This window comes from Branchiostoma lanceolatum, chromosome 13 (genome assembly GCF_035083965.1).
Source record: "Branchiostoma lanceolatum isolate klBraLanc5 chromosome 13, klBraLanc5.hap2, whole genome shotgun sequence".
In the NCBI taxonomy this organism is placed as follows: Eukaryota; Metazoa; Chordata; class Leptocardii; order Amphioxiformes; family Branchiostomatidae; genus Branchiostoma; species Branchiostoma lanceolatum.
The window spans coordinates 18,110,975-18,129,447 of NC_089734.1; the positions used below are offsets into that span (position 1 = coordinate 18,110,975).

General features: G+C 38.9%; 1 protein-coding gene across 1 annotated transcript; it reads right to left on the reverse strand.

Moving 5' to 3' along the window:
• Positions 1-4,892: 4,892 nt before the first annotated feature.
• Positions 4,893-17,477, reverse strand: LOC136447759 (LDL receptor repeat-containing protein egg-1-like). Its single transcript, XM_066446803.1, has 8 exons — positions 17,211-17,477; positions 15,046-15,183; positions 11,346-11,522; positions 10,089-10,205; positions 8,591-8,725; positions 6,873-7,034; positions 5,811-5,927; positions 4,893-5,035 (listed from the first exon to the last, which is right to left on the reverse strand). Exons 1-8 carry the CDS (start codon positions 17,236-17,238, stop codon positions 4,893-4,895), a joined length of 1,017 nt encoding a protein of 338 aa, XP_066302900.1. The 5' UTR covers positions 17,239-17,477.
• Positions 17,478-18,473: the final 996 nt, after the last annotated feature.

Genomic DNA, 18,473 nt, shown 5'->3' on the forward strand with positions numbered 1-18,473 from the left:
AGACGGGAGTTGAACAGTCGAAAATATGGGTAAGTCCATTTTCTGTGTGGCTTATTTCAGTTCGACTTTGTTTATTGTTTTGTTTATTTGTTCTCATTTGTAAGATGATGAATACATAACAATACAAATTTGTGTGAGATAAGACAGTGCAAGGACGGCCGAAAGCTTATGGGCCTCACTTAATCAAATTATAACAATCTGAATAAATCAAGTGAACGAAAGAAATAAGTTCTGTAATAAATAAATGAAACAATATAATGACAACTCAGTACAATCAAGAATTCGCCATAACTTGAGTAATCATGCATGGATATGAGTTAAGGGATATGGAATAAAGGATATAAAAAGAACCAATAAAAATAGATCTAAAAAGGACTAAGCCATTTCGTTATGGCATCTAACTTTAATCCAAAATTCTTTGACTAACAGGAATGAACTTTCGAGGGAAAGGAATACCTCTATCTGCCATTGTTACGGCTTAAGTAGTACCGGTTTTCCTACCTGTCATATCCGGAATATACGCGTGAAAATCGTATCTGGTAGCTGTCAAGTCTGCATCGTAACACTGTGCCGTAGTGTCATCACCATCTCCCCCGCCATGGGATATAGGATCTAAAAAGAACCAAGTCATTCCGTTATGATATCTATGTTTATCAAAACTTCTTTATTATCGCCAGAAGTGGCATATAAATTGAGAAGGCCAATGGTGAATGAGTTTACAAAAAAAACGTGTTTGAAAAGTTGAATACCTTGAAACATTTTGATAGTCATTTTGGGAGAAAAATCTATTCCACCACTTACGAATTTGAAGGAATCAAAGGCCTTACTAAACACACCGGTCCTTTTACCTGCTTTAGGCTGCACTTAGTTGACGCTTGCGCAATATCGAGCCCAAGCTGGGGAACCCAGTCAAGAGTGGTACCACGTGCCCTTGCTATGGTAACCAAAATGGCTAAACCCTAGTTTACTAGACTTAGAGTCTGGTTGCCATGTACCATCTTAAGAAATGTCAAATACAATGTTCTCTAGATTGTTGTCGATAAAGATACAAACGGTTGAGAATCTCTCATCCATGAGTGCGCCATATTAACTTATGTTACATCTACGAACATAATTCCTCGACAGTACATAATTCCGCCACCCTGAAAATATACGACCAAACAGATCTCCAACCCTACGTCCCCCGGTATAATGCACTCCTGTATATATAAACTGTGGATGGGGGGAGGGTCTAAGATCTCTCAAAACTCACTGTTTTTCAAAGTGGCGGATCTGTGTTACCCGGCGGATTAATGTTTTAAGGAGGGAGGTTACGCATCGTCAGATAGAATATGCTAATAAGGACTGACTGGTTACGGTACCTTTCTCACAGATGAAATCTTTCTCAATCAGGCTGCAAGGATGGATACTCCAGGATCCTGTAGAAGTTCAAGGGCATAGCGTTCATGTAGCTGTAAACTATAGACAGAAATCGATTCCTTGCCATGTATGCAATAATGCAATGTATACTATATTTGAGAGTTACAATTATTAGTCTTGGAGGAGATTTTGTAAACAAAAAAGTATTGCTATGAAAGTATTTCTTCCTTGGCAACGGTTGCCAGAGTAACATGCCAGGCATTTTCCAGGGTCAGAAACTAACACTCTACTACTGCTTATTACTTGGATTACACAAGTTATTCTGCTTTCTTTTCACTTTGTGGCATATTTGCTTGATTTGCATAAGAGGTCTTGAACCATGATATCCCACCTGTACCATATTAAATCATATCTAACATGATCGAGAGACATCAAACTATCATTTTATGACAATGTACTAATCTTGTACAGGGTGTGCTCCGAGACGACTTTTTTCTCAGGTTTCTCCTCCTGGACTATATATTAGCTTACAGCAAATAAAATGGTACAAAGGTATACAAGTGTTTTAGTGGTTAGTGGAGAGAGTTAATGTTACATGAACACACCGTGGTCTTCGAGGAAAGCACAGAAAGGATCGTTGAGTCGCCAGATATATTGCTGGAAAACGTCGTACGAGATGTTCTGTTCCCGGAAGGCGTCTCCGGCAGCACTTCCATCACTCCACGTAAAATTGACTATTTTCTGAAGAAAATGATAATAATTATATACTAAACAGAAATTTCAACCCACTTAAATACACTCTTAACAGCAAATCCACGATATTTATAGTAGGCAAGTAAGGAACATAGCTTGTAATACATAGTAAAATGTATTGATCATCCTCTGAGGATGGAAAATAAAATACACTTTGCTGTAATGGGCAAGCTTAAACCGTGCCTGCAAATAGACGCAAATAGGTGACAAGAGAAGAGGGATATTTTACCAAATAGAATACCTGTCTTTCTTTCTTGATCAAGATGGCATCAATCTTCATCCCTATCCAGCCATTTCCGAAGCTACTGCGAATGAAATCGTTTTCCTGTGGCGTGTTGACTGCCACCAGATGACCATCCAGAGCTTGGCAGTACCTTTCCGCAGCCCACCACACAAGTGGCGAAGAAAACTTCTGGTAACAACGTTCTTCAAACATCGTCCAACCTTTGCCACAGGATAGGTCTTTAACGCGTTGCTCTGCAACGCAAAAGCATCTTTTAAATCATTATATCGATAAATTCAAACATGCAACATTTGCCGTAGAAATTGTTGAGACGAGAAAATTCTTGGTATTCGGGTAAATTTTACGACAAAAATTATGGATCTATAACAAGCAAATGCCAGAATAGTCAAGTCAAGGGAAATGATCTTCGCAGTAAAATTTTCGAATCGCACCTTTAATGGGACATCCCAGTAGTCCAACGTCCAAAACAGCCATGCCCAGCAATGCCTGCGGTGTAAGTCTCACCACTTTAGTTTGCACTGCAACGTCCAAGTGATACCCAACTCTATCCGAGCCGGTCGAAGGTGTTTGGAATAGCTTTGCAACCAACCAATCAATCAATCAATCAAACGGCGGACGGGTTTAAACATTTTTACCAAAGCAGTATTGATATAGCAAGTTGTTATAATTTGATGCCAAAATGTATACAAATTTCAAATTAAGTCAGCTGACATAGAAATAGTATTGTTGCATTGTCGCCTATGTAAACCATTTTCTCGACGATGAGTGAGGAACGCTTATAGTGGCACCATGGTTTAGACAGAAAGACTCTAAAAAAGGCTTAACCACTACGCGTATGCGTAAATATGTTTGGGACAACATCTGTAAGCAGCGACACCTATAGCTGCAGTGCAAAATGAACCAGTCAGAATTACCATGAGGAAGGGAACAGAATGGCACTGAAACGTCGGTGTATACTTTGCTGTGTACAAATAGCACTAAAATAGTTTAGAAATATCAGAGAAAAAGTTGACTTACGGAGAATATCATACCCTATACAGCGACCAATAAACACCAACATACCTTCGCCATATCACCCTCCTTATACGTTGACAGACAGTCTGTTCCCAATCCGTATTTCATGGTAAATACGGGAGGATGCGATGACCTCATACCAGATATAACTATTCCAGTCAGCTGAACACTGGCCTCCAATGTAATTTGCATCCAGTCATCAAGACTTTCAACCACCCACTGCGTTAGGGACAGATCGTGCGTACGGTGGGCGTAGGGACTTGTACCAATATTTCCCTCAAATGAATACTCATCAAGGAGTAAGGACACTGGAAGCAAACAAGCTCCGATTCCTTGGAAGAAAAGAGGCAGTAGATTTAGTGAAATGTCTCCGAAAATGACTTAACCCTCATACACTCGAGTGGGGTCATTTTTTACCCAAGACGTGGATTTTGATGTGCCATTTGAACATGTTTGATCGAAAAAAATTCCTTCCATGACTTCGTCAGTAGTCATCTATTCTAACCTCTCCTAATTTTCTAGGGAGATTTGCACAATACTGTTGACATTATAGAATACAGTCTGGAGTGATTCCACTGGGGTTATTTTTGACCCAAGCAAAAATAATGTGCTGTTTTTGAGACCTGCCCTCTGTAACTCCTAAACTACTTATTGTATGACCACCAAATTTTCAAAGGAGGATACACATGTAAATTGACTCCGTTCAGTCATTTTAGTCGCAAAAAAGGGTTCGGGTGTATGAGGGTTAGCGTGTAGTGCATGCACAAAACCATATAGCCAAAGGCCCAGACATGCAACAATGATATTAATATCTATCAATTTTGACACATCTGTATGGCCCAAGTTCTAAGAACAAACGGAGATAGGCGCCACCCTATACACCATATGATGTTGGTAGAACTTGAAGTTGACCTTAACTTAGCCGTTAGTCATGTTTGAACGATAGGCTTACCAATACAGGCATCTTCGTCTGAGGAATCGGAGCAGTCCGGTATGCCGTCACAGATGCTACTGGTCGATACAAACCGATTGGATGCGATGCACGGCAGTCTGTCTGCATACATAGCTGGAAAATAAATGTTACGTTAGATTGTGGGAAGAACATTCCCACTTCAGAACAATGTTTGCCACAGGGGCGAAATCACTGAAGGAGCCGAGGTGGGGGGGGGGCACATTTGTCGGGTGTGGGGAGCCTGTTGTATCCAAAAACCGCTCTCCATCTAAAACCCGCTCTGGAGCAGTTTTGGGATATCCCAAACACGTCCCAAGCCAAGAGTGCAGGTTTGGGATATCCCAGATGTGCTCCAGCGGAGCGCGTCTGGGATAACCAAGGGTGTCTATCCAGATCGTGCTCTTGGGGGAGGAGCTTCGTGTTTTAAAAGGAGGAGACTATCTTGCATGTGATTATCGTAGCCAGAAGGCCGCCATCTTTGTTTTATCCGCGCCAAGTCGCCAAAGATTTCGCCCGCGGTCCGGGGAGGGCATACTGCAGTGGGTGAAATCACTGGGACATCGGGCGGGTTCAATCTAAACGGTACTTGCCACATTTCGCTGGACTCTCATCTGCGCCTGATCTGCAGTCGGCTTTGCCGTCGCAGTACTGTGCGGTGCTGATTTCTTTGTGTATATCGAGGCCTATCATCGTATCCATGCATTTCGTCAAGCCTACAAACAAAATACATCAAATAGCAAGGCTAACGCAGTATTCATCGTTTTAGAAATAGAGGAGTATTATTGTGTTTGTTATAGACGAATATCATTGTGTTCGTTATTGTTGCCATACGTGTTGCCATAGTTGTACCATGTACAACTGTGGAGCAACAGATTTCATGCATGTGTTCAATCATTCAAGCATTCATATATGTATCTGTATAAAGTCGCTGTGTCAACGTATCATATCATGATAATAGAACGTTGCTGAAGTCTTACATATGATATGAACAAACTTGATCTATTTACCATGTCGACCTCTGACTAATTGTTGCAACGATGATTGTGATGTTCATACAAAGGATCTAATTTGTACAACGTATTTATAATAACACAGTGTTAAAACATTCTAGTTCCTCGTCTCATATGTTCAGTTCTTGTCTAGATCTATTTATTTATTTATCTTTATATGTGTTTTTCTATGTGTACTGCATGTGCTCGTCAATATGGGCCATCGAGCCTGAAATGAACAGTAAACACATTTATCTCAATGATTATCTTATCACTCTTATTGCGTCATTATCACAATTTCAATGTATAACTTGTATCACTTTGTTATCATCTATCGACAATTAGTAATTCAGACTAGAATAGATTTCAATAAGTATAGAGGAGAAAGACTTAGTATAAACTATTACTCTCTGCACCTGTTTTGTATTGTTTATCCTATCTTGTCATTTCGTGGGGGGGGGGAAATTAGAAAAAAAAATATCATGCAAATAACACATACCACACTTCAATTCGTCCGTAGAATCTAAACATTCAGGAATTCCACTACAGAAGGGATCCTTTAACGTCAGGCACTTGTGTGTTGCTTCACATTGTGCGACATGACAATCCACTGACACTGAAAAAAAACCATAAAAAACAAACTCAAATGCTGAAATGCTGAGTCAAGCATTGGTCGATACGAAGACCTCCGAAACTACAGTAAGAAAGGAAAACTGAAGTGGTACGGTCACGTGTCACGGTCTTCGGGACTATCCAAAACTATATTAACCGCCCATGGGGGAAGAATGGAAAGACGGGAGGATCAATATCAGAGAATGTACAACCATTACACCGTACCAAGTGAAACATTAAGAAGAACAGAAAACATAGAATGGCTGCTAGATCTCCTGCGGGGCCCAAATGGTCATAGAGTTCAGGGATGGTTGAGATGAGATTCTGCACATCCATACCACTCCCAACAACTTCTAGTTTTATACATTTTTTAAACATTCGGCTGGTGCAGCCGACCAGTAGCCAATCTCGGAGACCAACTGCCGACCACAGTACAGCCGACCTTGCTCCCAACCAACTCCCGACCATGGTCTGCGGAAGATAAGGATAAGACCGGAGGGCCATGGGCGGATATGTAGGACAGCGCTCGAACTCTCGTGTTTTAAAATTCATATAATTTGCAAGTTTATGCCCGAGAGACTAAGTGCAAGTACATGGTAGAAACACAAGAGACATGCACGTGATAATGATCAGTTATTGACCTTGTTGTAACAAGAGATTACTCATGACAAGTATTAGTTTTGGCTATATCTAAATAGTTGGGTTCGACTTCGATTTTGGAAGGAGAAGATGACGAAAGTCCCACATTGTCTATAATTTGTTGGTTCTGCGATTTTTAAAATAATGGCTTTTTGTTCGTCCTTAAATGTGAGAAAGTTCGAGTAGGTAATGGTGACTTCTTAAAAAACTGCGGTTCTTTCATAGGTCTCCAGAAAGTGCGAAACGGAATGAAATGGAACGAAATGGAACAAAATAAAACAAATGATTTTTAAACAGATAAAAGCTTCACCACAATCTTGCTCATCCTCCCAGTTGCCACACGTGTCGACATCGTCACATAAATCGTAACTTCCGGCGCACTTTCCTGAGCTGCAGGTGTGATTGTAGTAGTCTGATATTCCGAGAAGCTCCATCTCCATTGCCATCGCAGTCCAGAACCCAACACAACTACCTGTAATGGATATTTGGGCTTATGAAAAAATATCTATATCTAAAATCAGCTACTTCAAATAGATCACGGTTGCATGTAATTGAGAGACACAAATAGTTTTGCTTATATTGAAGAAGTTTTTCTTTAAAGGGCATAAGACACCAATGACATCAACATTAAGAATTTCCGGAAATTACATAGAACATATTGTTTAATAACATAGAAATTCTCACAAAATATTCACATTTCGGATGTTATTGAACATCGAACCATCAAAATTTCATACCTCCAGCTTTTGATTCTTCCCACCAGGTAATTACATTAATCGGTGACTAGCCCAGTCATGACGTCACAATGAATGTGGCAGTCGATTTGGAACTTTGCACTGCGGCTCGGAAAGAACTTTTTTTTGCAAGCAAACAAAACAGATATTGTTGTGTTCTTGAATTGAATGTTATCACCATAATCAAGCACTGTTTGCTCATCAAATGATGTTTTTCGCGAGCCGTGGTGTAAGGTTCCGAACCGGCTGCCGTGTTCATTATGACGTCAAGACTGGGCATTAGTCACTGATTAATATAATCACCTGGTGAGAAGATCAGATAACAATAAAGAGCTAGAGCCATGGAAGAATGGTTTCTGATGGTTCAATGTTAAATAACATTAGAAGTGGGTTTATTTATTTTAAACGTTTATATTCCTTGAATGATGCTACTCCTATTTCAGATAATAAGAAAATGTATTTTGGTGTCTTGTGCCCTTTAAGGACTGTATTGCCCAGGGGCGAAGGACTAACTGTTGTGTAGACCGATATAGTAACTTTGACAAATGGGCAAACAACATACAACGGAATAAAGGCTTTTGACAACTATGTTTTTAAGAGTTGTTCATCAATTTTCAGCCTTAGATACTTAATTTAGTCACAAATTGATCCGGATTTGCAGTTATCTCACAGGAGAACTAGTACTAAATGCATAACTTCCATCATGCATCACACCCCATGGGAAAAACTACAGTACTGAATTATAAATGGTTCATTTTGTTCTTAATCTTTTATGGAATATTACATTGGTTGAGTTTGTATTCACAAAGATCTAGTCGTTTCGAAAATAACGCAAATTTCTGGGGTTGAGCCCGGTTGAAGTCAACACAACAATACAACGAAGTACAAAATGTGGTCAAATGCCAAGCCATTCCTAAATTCTTTCTAACACAGAAAAACTTTGCATGATGTACAAAATAACTGATAACCCTGTGGACGTACCGACTGACAAGTATCTAATGCCAGCTCAGAAAAGGACTAGAACATAGAATCATGTCTACCAGAGTTATCAACCAAGGATTGATGTGTTCAATTAGTATTTTCCTAGAACCATAGTAGAATGGAACTCGTTGTCATCAAGTACTGTAGAAGAATCCTCACTAAATAGCTTTAGAAATATAAAGAACGGTTGCAGTCAGATGACAGGCCGTTCAATGTAATATAACCAGCTGCTTCTGCGCCGCGCGCCTACGAGGCTGGTGTGTTACGCCAAATGACGGTTATGCCGGCTACATAGTTACAGATACAGATTTACCACAGCCCTGCTCATCTGCTGGTGCGCCTGAGAAGATTCTGAAGTCACAATCAGGATGTCCATCACAGACTAGATGCTGCTCTATGCAGACATTCGCACCACAGTCGAAGCCACCAACTGCCTTGCAGTACTCATCTGTAGTATTAACAAATGTCAGATCAATTTTACTAAAGTGGACTCCGTCTAATTGCGCCATATTGCGAAAGAACTATTCGCAAAGTGGCTTAAAATGCCGCCCGAAATTGCGTATGTTTCTTTTTTCAATTAAAAAAAATTACAGTTGGCAAAATGGCGTGGATAGGCAAAATTTCTGCATTTTGTTTTAGCTCCTTCATTTCAACACTATGATCTGATTGGAACCAAAACTGAGAATGTGACATTTTGTCTGTAGAGGTCACGTGTTTTTGAAAATATCTGAATTTACGCATGCATTTTAGGACACATGTCATATAATGAAATACCAGATAATTGCATTGTTATCGATATGCATAATCCTCGTTTCAGTTTCATTATCTGGTTACCAATGAGAAATCTTTAAAAAGACATTTAGTAGCCTGAAGACGTCATCTGTTGAAAGAAGAAATTCAAAAGTAGACACAGTACCACATCGTTGCTCGTCGTCATCACAGCCATTTCCTAACGGCGAAAAACAACTACTCAATCCGTTGCAAATGTTTTCGGCAAAGTAGCATTTAGTAAGTTGATCACACTGGCACTTCCATCCTCCCACAAGGTCACAGAATGCATCTATTTAATGTAGGAAAATAAGACATAATGGAATTTGAAGGCTGGACTAGCTTGTTCAAAGTCTTAAACGTTTCATTACAGTGTGCAGCGGCCAACTTTTACGAGATTTCAGATCACAGACCACTGGTGCAATCAGCAAAATCACGTTCATTTAGTTTTGGACGAGATCTTGTGAGAGTTCCCGAGAACTATGTTGCTGGGCGTGGCTGGCCTTGTCGACACAAAGATGGCGGCTATTGCCCGTGCTTTGGAATTTAAATTCAAACGCAAAATAAGACAATAGCCGACAATAGTAATCAACAGCACTGACCTACAAGAATCTAATTACATGAGTCTATGCATGGGCTCCTGCTGGAACACATTTTCAATTTTATTCTACAGCACTAGTACCACCTGCTTTTTTTTGCTTGAATGCGTTCATCTGTTTTGGACTTTTGTCAATTTTGTGACAGGCCCAATAAATTTATAACTTTATCTATGCTAACGAAAGTAAAATCGTAGTCAAAATTTGTAGAAGCACGTATTCATATACGTGTTCTTTTTCAGAAGGTGTCTTTTTGCAGACAATAGCTCATAAAACTTACGTAAATGATAATTGAATTCGGTTATTTTTCTGACGTTAAAACAAAAATACAAAACAAAGAACAAAGACGTGCAAAACTTGTAACTGTTTTCTTATTGGTTGAACTGCAAACTTTGCTGGACAGTCGGGATCCGTCTTTTTTAATTACATTTAGACTAATGCACTCACCACAGCGATTTTCATCCTCCCCGTTCGCACAGTCTATTACAGTATCACATCGTTTATAGCGTGACACGCAGGTATTTTCTCCAGGACACTGCCATTCTGGACATTGATCTGTTAGTCCTGTAATAAGAAAGGTGCACGGCTGTCTAAAAGTTCAAATGTGCTAGCTATAGTAGGATTGATAATGGAAATTATTAAGTGTATATTTTGCAAAATTAAGGCGTCCTGTTTTGCATTTTACGTTCTGGACATGCTATGGTCATGATTTGTGGGTGGCAGATAGCTCTTGTTACAATATAACATAACATGACCAGTTATCGCCCACTACCAGTTATCGTCCAGTTTGGGTCATGTCCACATGTATGATCCTTAGTCATAACTCTTCTTGTGCCGCTCATGTCAGTGAAATTCACTGCACAACATTGTTTTCTTCCATCACGCCAAGCAAGCAATGGGACAAACATAGTGACTTAAGTATCATTTGTCTGTAGACTACTTTGCCTAGTTAATGTGCATTTTTTCTGGTTTATGTTCTTCAAGTATAGCGCTAGAAGGAGAAAGACTGAAATGGACGATAATGGGTAACGTTAGCACAATTCTTCATCATAGACCTCAGCATAAATACAAGCTCGCACGGCTTTAGGGCTGACCCCTAAGTTGAGTGGCACAATCTTTGAACTCGTTTGTAGTCCCTACTTAAAATCTTTGAAACCTTTCTTTTCCTTGAAAATTTTTGCCCAATCTGGAGACTTTTTTGGTTAGAAGGAACAGGTAGGGTCTTAGCTTTCCCATTTTAGTTGAAAATTGTTTAGTTCAGCAGTTTTGGTGGCGTAAGAACATATGTGAGTTGTTGGGTCATGCGGATGGGTATGGCTGGAAACTAGGTCAGAGATAGGGTCTGTTTACTTCCGTGTGGCGTTTTGCGAGTTTGAGCTGTACAACCCTCTGTTTTCTTTGCATGTTTATCAAGTATACCCTTGTGACTTCCTGGTGGAGAAGTGTTTTTAAGATTGAAGTTAAGGTAAGTACTTTTATAGGGCCTTACTTTAGTGGGTCTTATCATGGGCTCCAATGGGGGCAAGTAACTTTGTTGTCATCCCTTTAAACAGGCGGAGATAAACTTACAGACTATTCATTTTCTTTTTAGAAGAGCTGATACTTCTTCCAATGGGTTAAACATTTGGTTCAGTCCGCGCGGTTTGAAGATAGATACGTTTGTAATAAATTGGACGATATTTGCCATTGGTAAGGTTACGTTACCTTGGGCACAGTTGGTTTCGTCTTGTGAATACCAGTCGTCTATACCATCACAAACGTAGTCAAGCGGAATGCAGCCATCTTGATATAGTCCCGATGAGTCCTCTCCCTGTGTGACGATGTTGCTGTCCCAGAAATTAATGATATTGAAGCCAGCCATTGCATCATGTCCACAGTAGTCTTTGAATAATGGTAAAAGATGTTAAGAGTCATTGCATGAGAAAACCAGGCAGAGGTGGGAAGATGGGGGTCGGCCAAATCGGCTCATACTTTGTATGTGTGATAGGTATGTTGAACTATGAACAGCCATATAATTAAAACCCTCCAGCTATTTTTCGTTATGGCGTTCTGGGACCCCCCTCCGAGACCCTCAAAAATCCAACAATTTATGGCTGAAAATTACTGAAATTGCAATGGCTACCCTGACAATTCTGATTAAGATACGATTATAAATTTTATATTTCCATATAGCATGGGTTCCCTAGTTTCACCTACCAAAAGTTGAAGGTGAAGCATTGAAGTTATGAGGGTGAACTAGGGGGTTACCAGAACCAATGAAAGCAGAATTTTCATCTCTTTGAATTTTAGTCATTTTCAAGGGGCATTATCTGCCCTGGGCAGTGGCTTTGGAGAATGGTTTTACTGTTGCTGGAGAGAGGAACATCTACTGATGCAAAAACAAGCGTCGTTTAATTGGGATACATATAACGCGAGCCGTGAATAGGGGCTCTTTATGGGGATTTTTCGGGTTTGGGGCTATAATAAATCAGGTTGTGACGTCTCACTACGGGGTAAGTTATGGCAATTTTTTCTGCCGCTGGGTGAAAACCATGCAGAATTGTCATAAAATGCTAGCACAAATCAGAAATGTTCATTTGGGCTCTACATGGGGGATTTGAGGATACTTAAAAAGAAAATTAAGCTTGTTTTGCACATTTTACAGTTGCTCTCTAAGAATTAGTTAGTTTCACACTAAATAATCATATGCATATTCATTTCTTAAATGTTACATAATGAAAAAAAGGCTATGTATGGGGGTTATCAGAACTCCACATTATCATTGGTACACACATGGGTGCAGAACTACATATACTTTATATGGAAAATAAAGAAATTAGACTATAACAAATGTCAAGAACAATTTTAGATTTTAGCTAAATATATATACTTCTGGTGGCCAATCAGGATCAGAACAGGTTCAACAAACTGCAGTTCACAGATTGTAAAACTTTCAATGTGTTCTCAAAAACGTAGCCCATTTCTGTAGCATGTAATGTAATTTTCATTCCCAGGGTTACACAAACAATATCAAAATGTTGATACTACATGTATCTACAAAATGCATGCAATTCTTAAAATCATTCCATAGGACCATTGAAACAGACATACGCGTTGAACAGATGAATATCATTATACAAAAATTGAAGTTCAAGATCATGCACATCAACTTGTTCTTCACTCAGTCTGACTCTCAAGAAGGTGATTAAGGAGGATGTTGGTTTACAGGATGATGATCTTTATTCTGCCATGCTTCAAATGGACTTGTAAAGAAACTTGTGTCACCTCACAGAGGATGAAATGAATGTAATAATACAAAATACAACTGTTGCCATCATCTATCATTTGTGAGAAACGAACATCTGCAAACGCGCCAAATGTGAAAGGCTGAATGCCTTGAAGCTGATAGGAGTGACGCATCGCAATTTCCACGTACTTGCCACTTGTCACTAATACGACCAGTATACGGCCGCGGGAAAGCCTCCTACATCTGCGCAGCTGCACATGTTGGGCTGTTTCTATGGACTTTTCTTTGTTATGAAGCATTGACTTTTAGCATTGCACTATTATCTGTATTACGGCAATAATACATACAAAGAATTTCAGTGATGCCCTTAACTTTTTTCAATCTTTGAGATTTCACATTACATTCCCATAACATTGTCAACATTGACAACCTCTAACCGCCTGCAGCAAATGCATGTTTTGGTGTTGTTTTTTTTTTTTAAATTAAATGCTGTTAGTTTTGATACTGTATTGGTTAAACAATATTCAAAACTATTCCAATTGTAGCATAGTATACATAACCACTTAGTTCCCAAGTACCTGGCTTTCCTGCTAGCCAATAGCCAGGTGCCTTGTATTGCATGAATTGTGTGGATTGTGTCATTTTAGATTTTTTAGATGGGTAAAAGAGATTGAAATTACTAGTTACAGTCATTGGCTGAGTTCTTCGAGAATGCTTGATACCAAATATATAATGTTCTTTGAAATGAAACAATTGCAACTGCAATGTACAATCTGTTGATTTCATTATGATTCATGTACTGACCCAAACTTATAAGTATATATATATATATATATATAGTTTAAAACTATTCCCAGATATTTGTTACAGTGACTGTCTTGTTTCTTGATTTTCCATATAGCTGCGGGTACCCGTGATATCACATATATGGGTCCTAATAACCCCCATCCATAGCCTTTTCACTATTGACCTCTTTATAATTGCACATACTTTTTAAGTAAGTAATTTACTGATTAACGTCTTAAAAAGCAACTGTAAAATGTGCAAAACAAGCTTCATTTACTTTTTAAGTATCCTCATTTCCCCCATGTAGAGCCCAAATGAACATTTCTGATTTGTGCTAGCATTTTATGACAATTCTGCATGGTTTTCACCCAGCGGCAGAAAAAATTGCCATAACTTACCCCGTAGTGAGACGTCACAACCTGATTTATTATAGCCCCAAACCCGAAAAATCCCCATAAAGAGCCCCTATTCACGGCTCGCGTTATATGTATCCCAATTAAACGACGCTTGTTTTTGCATCAGTAGATGTTCCTCTCTCCAGCAACAGTAAAACCATTCTCCAAAGCCACTGCCCAGGGCAGATAATGCCCCTTGAAAATGACTAAAATTCAAAGAGATGAAAATTCTGCTTTCATTGGTTCTGGTAACCCCCTAGTACACCCTCATAACTTCAATGCTTCACCTTCAACTTTTGGTAGGTGAAACTAGGAAACCCATGCTATATGGAAATATAAGATTTATAATCGTATCTTAATCAGAATGGTCAGGGTAGCCATTGCAATTTCAGTAATTTTCAGCCATAAATTGTTGGATTTTTGAGGGTCTCCTAGGGGGGTCCCAGAACGCCATAACGAAAAATAGCTGGAGGGTTTTAATTATATGGCTGTTCATAGTTCAACATACCTATCACACATACAAAGTATGAGCCGATTTGGCCGACCCCCATCTTCCCACCTCTGCCTGGTTTTGCCTGGTTTTCTCGTGCAATGACTCTTAATTATAAAAAAAACGCAACGTTAGCACCAAACAAAACGAAAGAAGAAGCCTGGAAAGAGCATTTATAGAAAATTACTACAACACAGTACCGTATTTTCTTTTTTCATCTCAAACTGATAAAGCACACGACATATATGGATAAAAAATGCTTTGTACACAACCAAGTATTTTATTTACACCGACGTTTGGTGACCGTCTGTCACCTTCGTATGGGCAACTCTGACTGGTACACTTTGCACTGCAGCTAGGTGTCGCTGCTTACAGATGAGGTCCCAAACCTGAAGTGTTTCCATAGCTACCTACATCGTAAATGCGGTGTACAAAGAATTTTATCATCCAGTGACTTACAAACCTGATTAAACTTTTCACAGAACGTCATACAAATATTTCCCTTACCACAGCCGATCTCATCCGAGAAGTCTCTGCAGTCCACCGCGCCGTTACACCGGTCCTGTTGCTTGATGCACTTCGGATAGGGAGGGACCCTGCTTTTACAGGTCCAGTAGCCAATAGACGTGCACAAGTCATCTTGATCTTGGACAAAAGCAAAATAAGTTCCATCTCATCTTATTTAAAGAACAGGCTTATTAAGAAAATACAAAATCTTAAAGGAAAAGTACACAAAAAATTGAAAATCCTATCATGCTTTGCTTAATATATTCCAAAGTAAAGTTCTTATTTCAAGTTGTTTCACATAAGTCCGTCATAGTTCTTGGATTTTTTACCGTTTGCAACTTCTGCCGTGCTTACGCCTTCTCAGCCGATAATTTTAGTACACTGAACACTACCTACCTACCTACACTGAACACTGACGTCATATGATTCAATTATCATGTGAGGGGGCGATAATCTCACCTGATAATTGAACTATATGACGTCAGTGTTCTAAATTTTTCACCTGATGATTGAATTAAAGGACGTCAGTGTTCAGTGTACCATAATTATCAGGTGAGAAGGCGTCAGCACGGCATATGTTGCAAAGGGTGGAAGATCCCAAAACTATGACGGACTTATGTGAAACGACTTGAAGTAAGAATTTATCAAGCATGACATAGAAGGATTTTTAATTTTTTGTGTAGCTTTCCTTTCAAGGCATCCAGAGCATTTTATGAGGCTTGAAACTTGAATAAAAAACTCAAATTTCTAGTCATTCCTACACATAGTAAGTTTCAATAACGCTATACCATTACATATCGACATTAAAGGAGCAAAGATTCGATGTCGTTGTGTGGTGAGAACTGATAGAAAAACCAAGTCCTGATAGACTGATCCTGACTGCCCATCATAATTAGCGGTTCCAATTATGAGAGAGTTACTGCATGTCCGTCAAATATTTGCATTTCCATGTTTGAATTTTGCATTTCTACGTTTTGACGGAGGTGGGCGGGGCTATGGGATCGGTCCATTTACGCTAAGCGCGTGAAACTAAAAGATCACACTGTAGCTTATTTTTGTGCCGCTTTTGAGCACTTTTGACAAGAATTCCACACGCAAATGTGGTAAACAGTAACATTAAATGTCAATTTCATAAAGATTACAGCAACTAGAATATTTTAAGTTTTCAAGCCTCATTAAATGCTCTGGGTGCCTTTAAGTCTGATATCTGAGTAATGAAATTCAAAACCGACTTGTATTTCTCACCCTGTTAACAGATTAAAGCTTGAACAGTTTATAAAAGAACGTGTAGTGAACATTGTACTTTTTAAAAATTTGTTAAGTTTATCGACATATCTGTGCTTGTACAGTATCATCATCATCTTCATCATCATCATCATCATCATCCACTGGTCTCTGCATCTGCAGTCGTTGAAACCAATACAGAATACCTCTGTACAATTACAATATGATTTTTGAAGACACCAATGTTTTGATGTATTTTAGTTTTACATTGCTAAACTGTATCTGTTGGATCACACCAGCCGAAATATAAAGAAGAAAAGAAGAAAAAGCGAATCCCTACCAACCAACTCTTTCAGAAAGAAATCGGAGACATAAAATTAATTTTCCTAGACCTAACTGGTCGCCATGTTCACCGTGACGTCATTTACAGTTCTAATTGCCTTGCTAGTTACCTTGTAATAAAACCATCGGGTCTAAAGTTATATTTTTGATTGTGATGTTGAATGACAGGATGATATTGCATATTTGTCAAATATTTGTGTGCATGTTGAATTATGATACTGTTATGATACTGTTATGATAATTTTGATGTTGATGTAGCACATCGATATTTTGCTACCGTCTGTATTGAATGATATTTGTAATGATTTTTCAAGAAGAATTTCAATTTGATCACGTGTACATACTATGAATCATCCAATAATTATTGCGATTTTAGAACAAATGAATGTAATCTCCACCGCAATTCAAGTAACCAACGGTTGCCTGCGAGGCTGTTTTTTTATAAAACCATTCATTATTCATTATTATTGCTGCTGCTGAATATAGAAAGTATTCCTAGTCATTGCTACGGTAAGCTAGAAAGAATTTACGATATGACTGCACAAAACATTTGGAATTTAAATGAATGAAACGTGAATGGAAAAATATTTCTTTTTTACCACAGTTCTCTTCGTCCGACCCATCCATGCAGTCTGAAATGCCGTTACACAGAAACTCTCCCCTAACACAGCCGGGGGAACCACGGCACTTCCAGTACGCGACATCGCCGAATAAACCATGGAGGGAGCAGAAGTCCTCTTTTTAAAAGACAAATCATAAACATAAAAACAAATACAAGCACTATAGAATTCAAATCAGTGGACTGTGTCCTGTCTCGACATCTGTATAATAAGGAAACTGCACAGTATGCAATAACCTATGTACAATAGTACTTTTATTTTAAAGCACATTGAGCAGACAGTGGAATTTTTATGCAAATCATGCCTTCATTTGCATAATTGGTGTCTGTCCATTTCCGACCTGCCATAACTTGCATATGTTTCACTATTAGCACGGAAGCTCATCTGTTTTAGTACATTCCATGGTAAAGTTTTAATAAAGATAAAGATGATAAAGTTTGACACATTACATTAACACAAGCAGATGTAGCTCACCTCGAATTTTCAGTCGCACTTACGTCGACCTTCTTCATTGATTGTGTTGAAGTAAAGTAGCGAACTTAACCATTACTTTATCATTAATCAAGTCCTATGTATCATGGGATGAGTTCTAGATAAATTCCTACCACATTTAATCTCATCGGAGCCATCGGAACAGTCGTTCTGCCCATCACAAACTTTCGTGCTTTCAACGCAGCCTGAAAAATCGCGGCACTCGATGAGATCCCGTTGTAGAGAAAAGTGACGAGAGTAGAAGGGAACGCAGCTGTCTGTAAAATTAAAGAACAAGTCTCATAAATGGCGTTCCATTTGAAATGTACAATATTTCCATTACGTAGAGGTTCAAAGAAACATTTTTCTCCAAAGAATATGTTGATTCTTTTATATGATTGACATCCGCAGGCGCATCAGTGTTCGCCCGTCTCCAAAAAAAGAAGAAGCTAGCGACCTTACAGTAAATCGCACAAAGCAGCTTCAAAAGGAGCAAATAGATACCGTAAGTTGCATTAAATATCGGGAAACGAATGCGAATGTCATATGATACCGCTTTTCCTATTGTGAAACGCATTGATTTTGTGCTAAACGTAATCCTTGTCCTAAACGTAATCCTTAACCATGAGAAAAATTTTCCAAAGGCTTCCAAAAATGGGAAAGAACAAAAAAATAATAAATCAGTGTTTGGTATACCATGTTGTGTAAATGCAGTCATGTGTAAAAAAAATTCTTCTTGGCCACTTAGATTTCCTAATGAAGGCAACATCT

What these genes read in the sequence shown, in the direction of transcription:
- LOC136447759 (XM_066446803.1), bottom strand. Translation starts at nt 17,238, where the DNA reads ATGGATGGGTCGGACGAAGAGAACTGTG. An exon ending in CGAAACCAACTGTGCCCAAG is followed by an intron (nt 10,206 to 11,345) that starts GTAACGTAACCT and finishes TTCTTATTACAG; the next exon opens with GACTAACAGATCAATGTCCA. An exon ending in TACGGACGAATTGAAGTGTG is followed by an intron (nt 5,036 to 5,810) that starts GTATGTGTTATT and finishes TTTTGTTTGTAG; the next exon opens with GCTTGACGAAATGCATGGAT.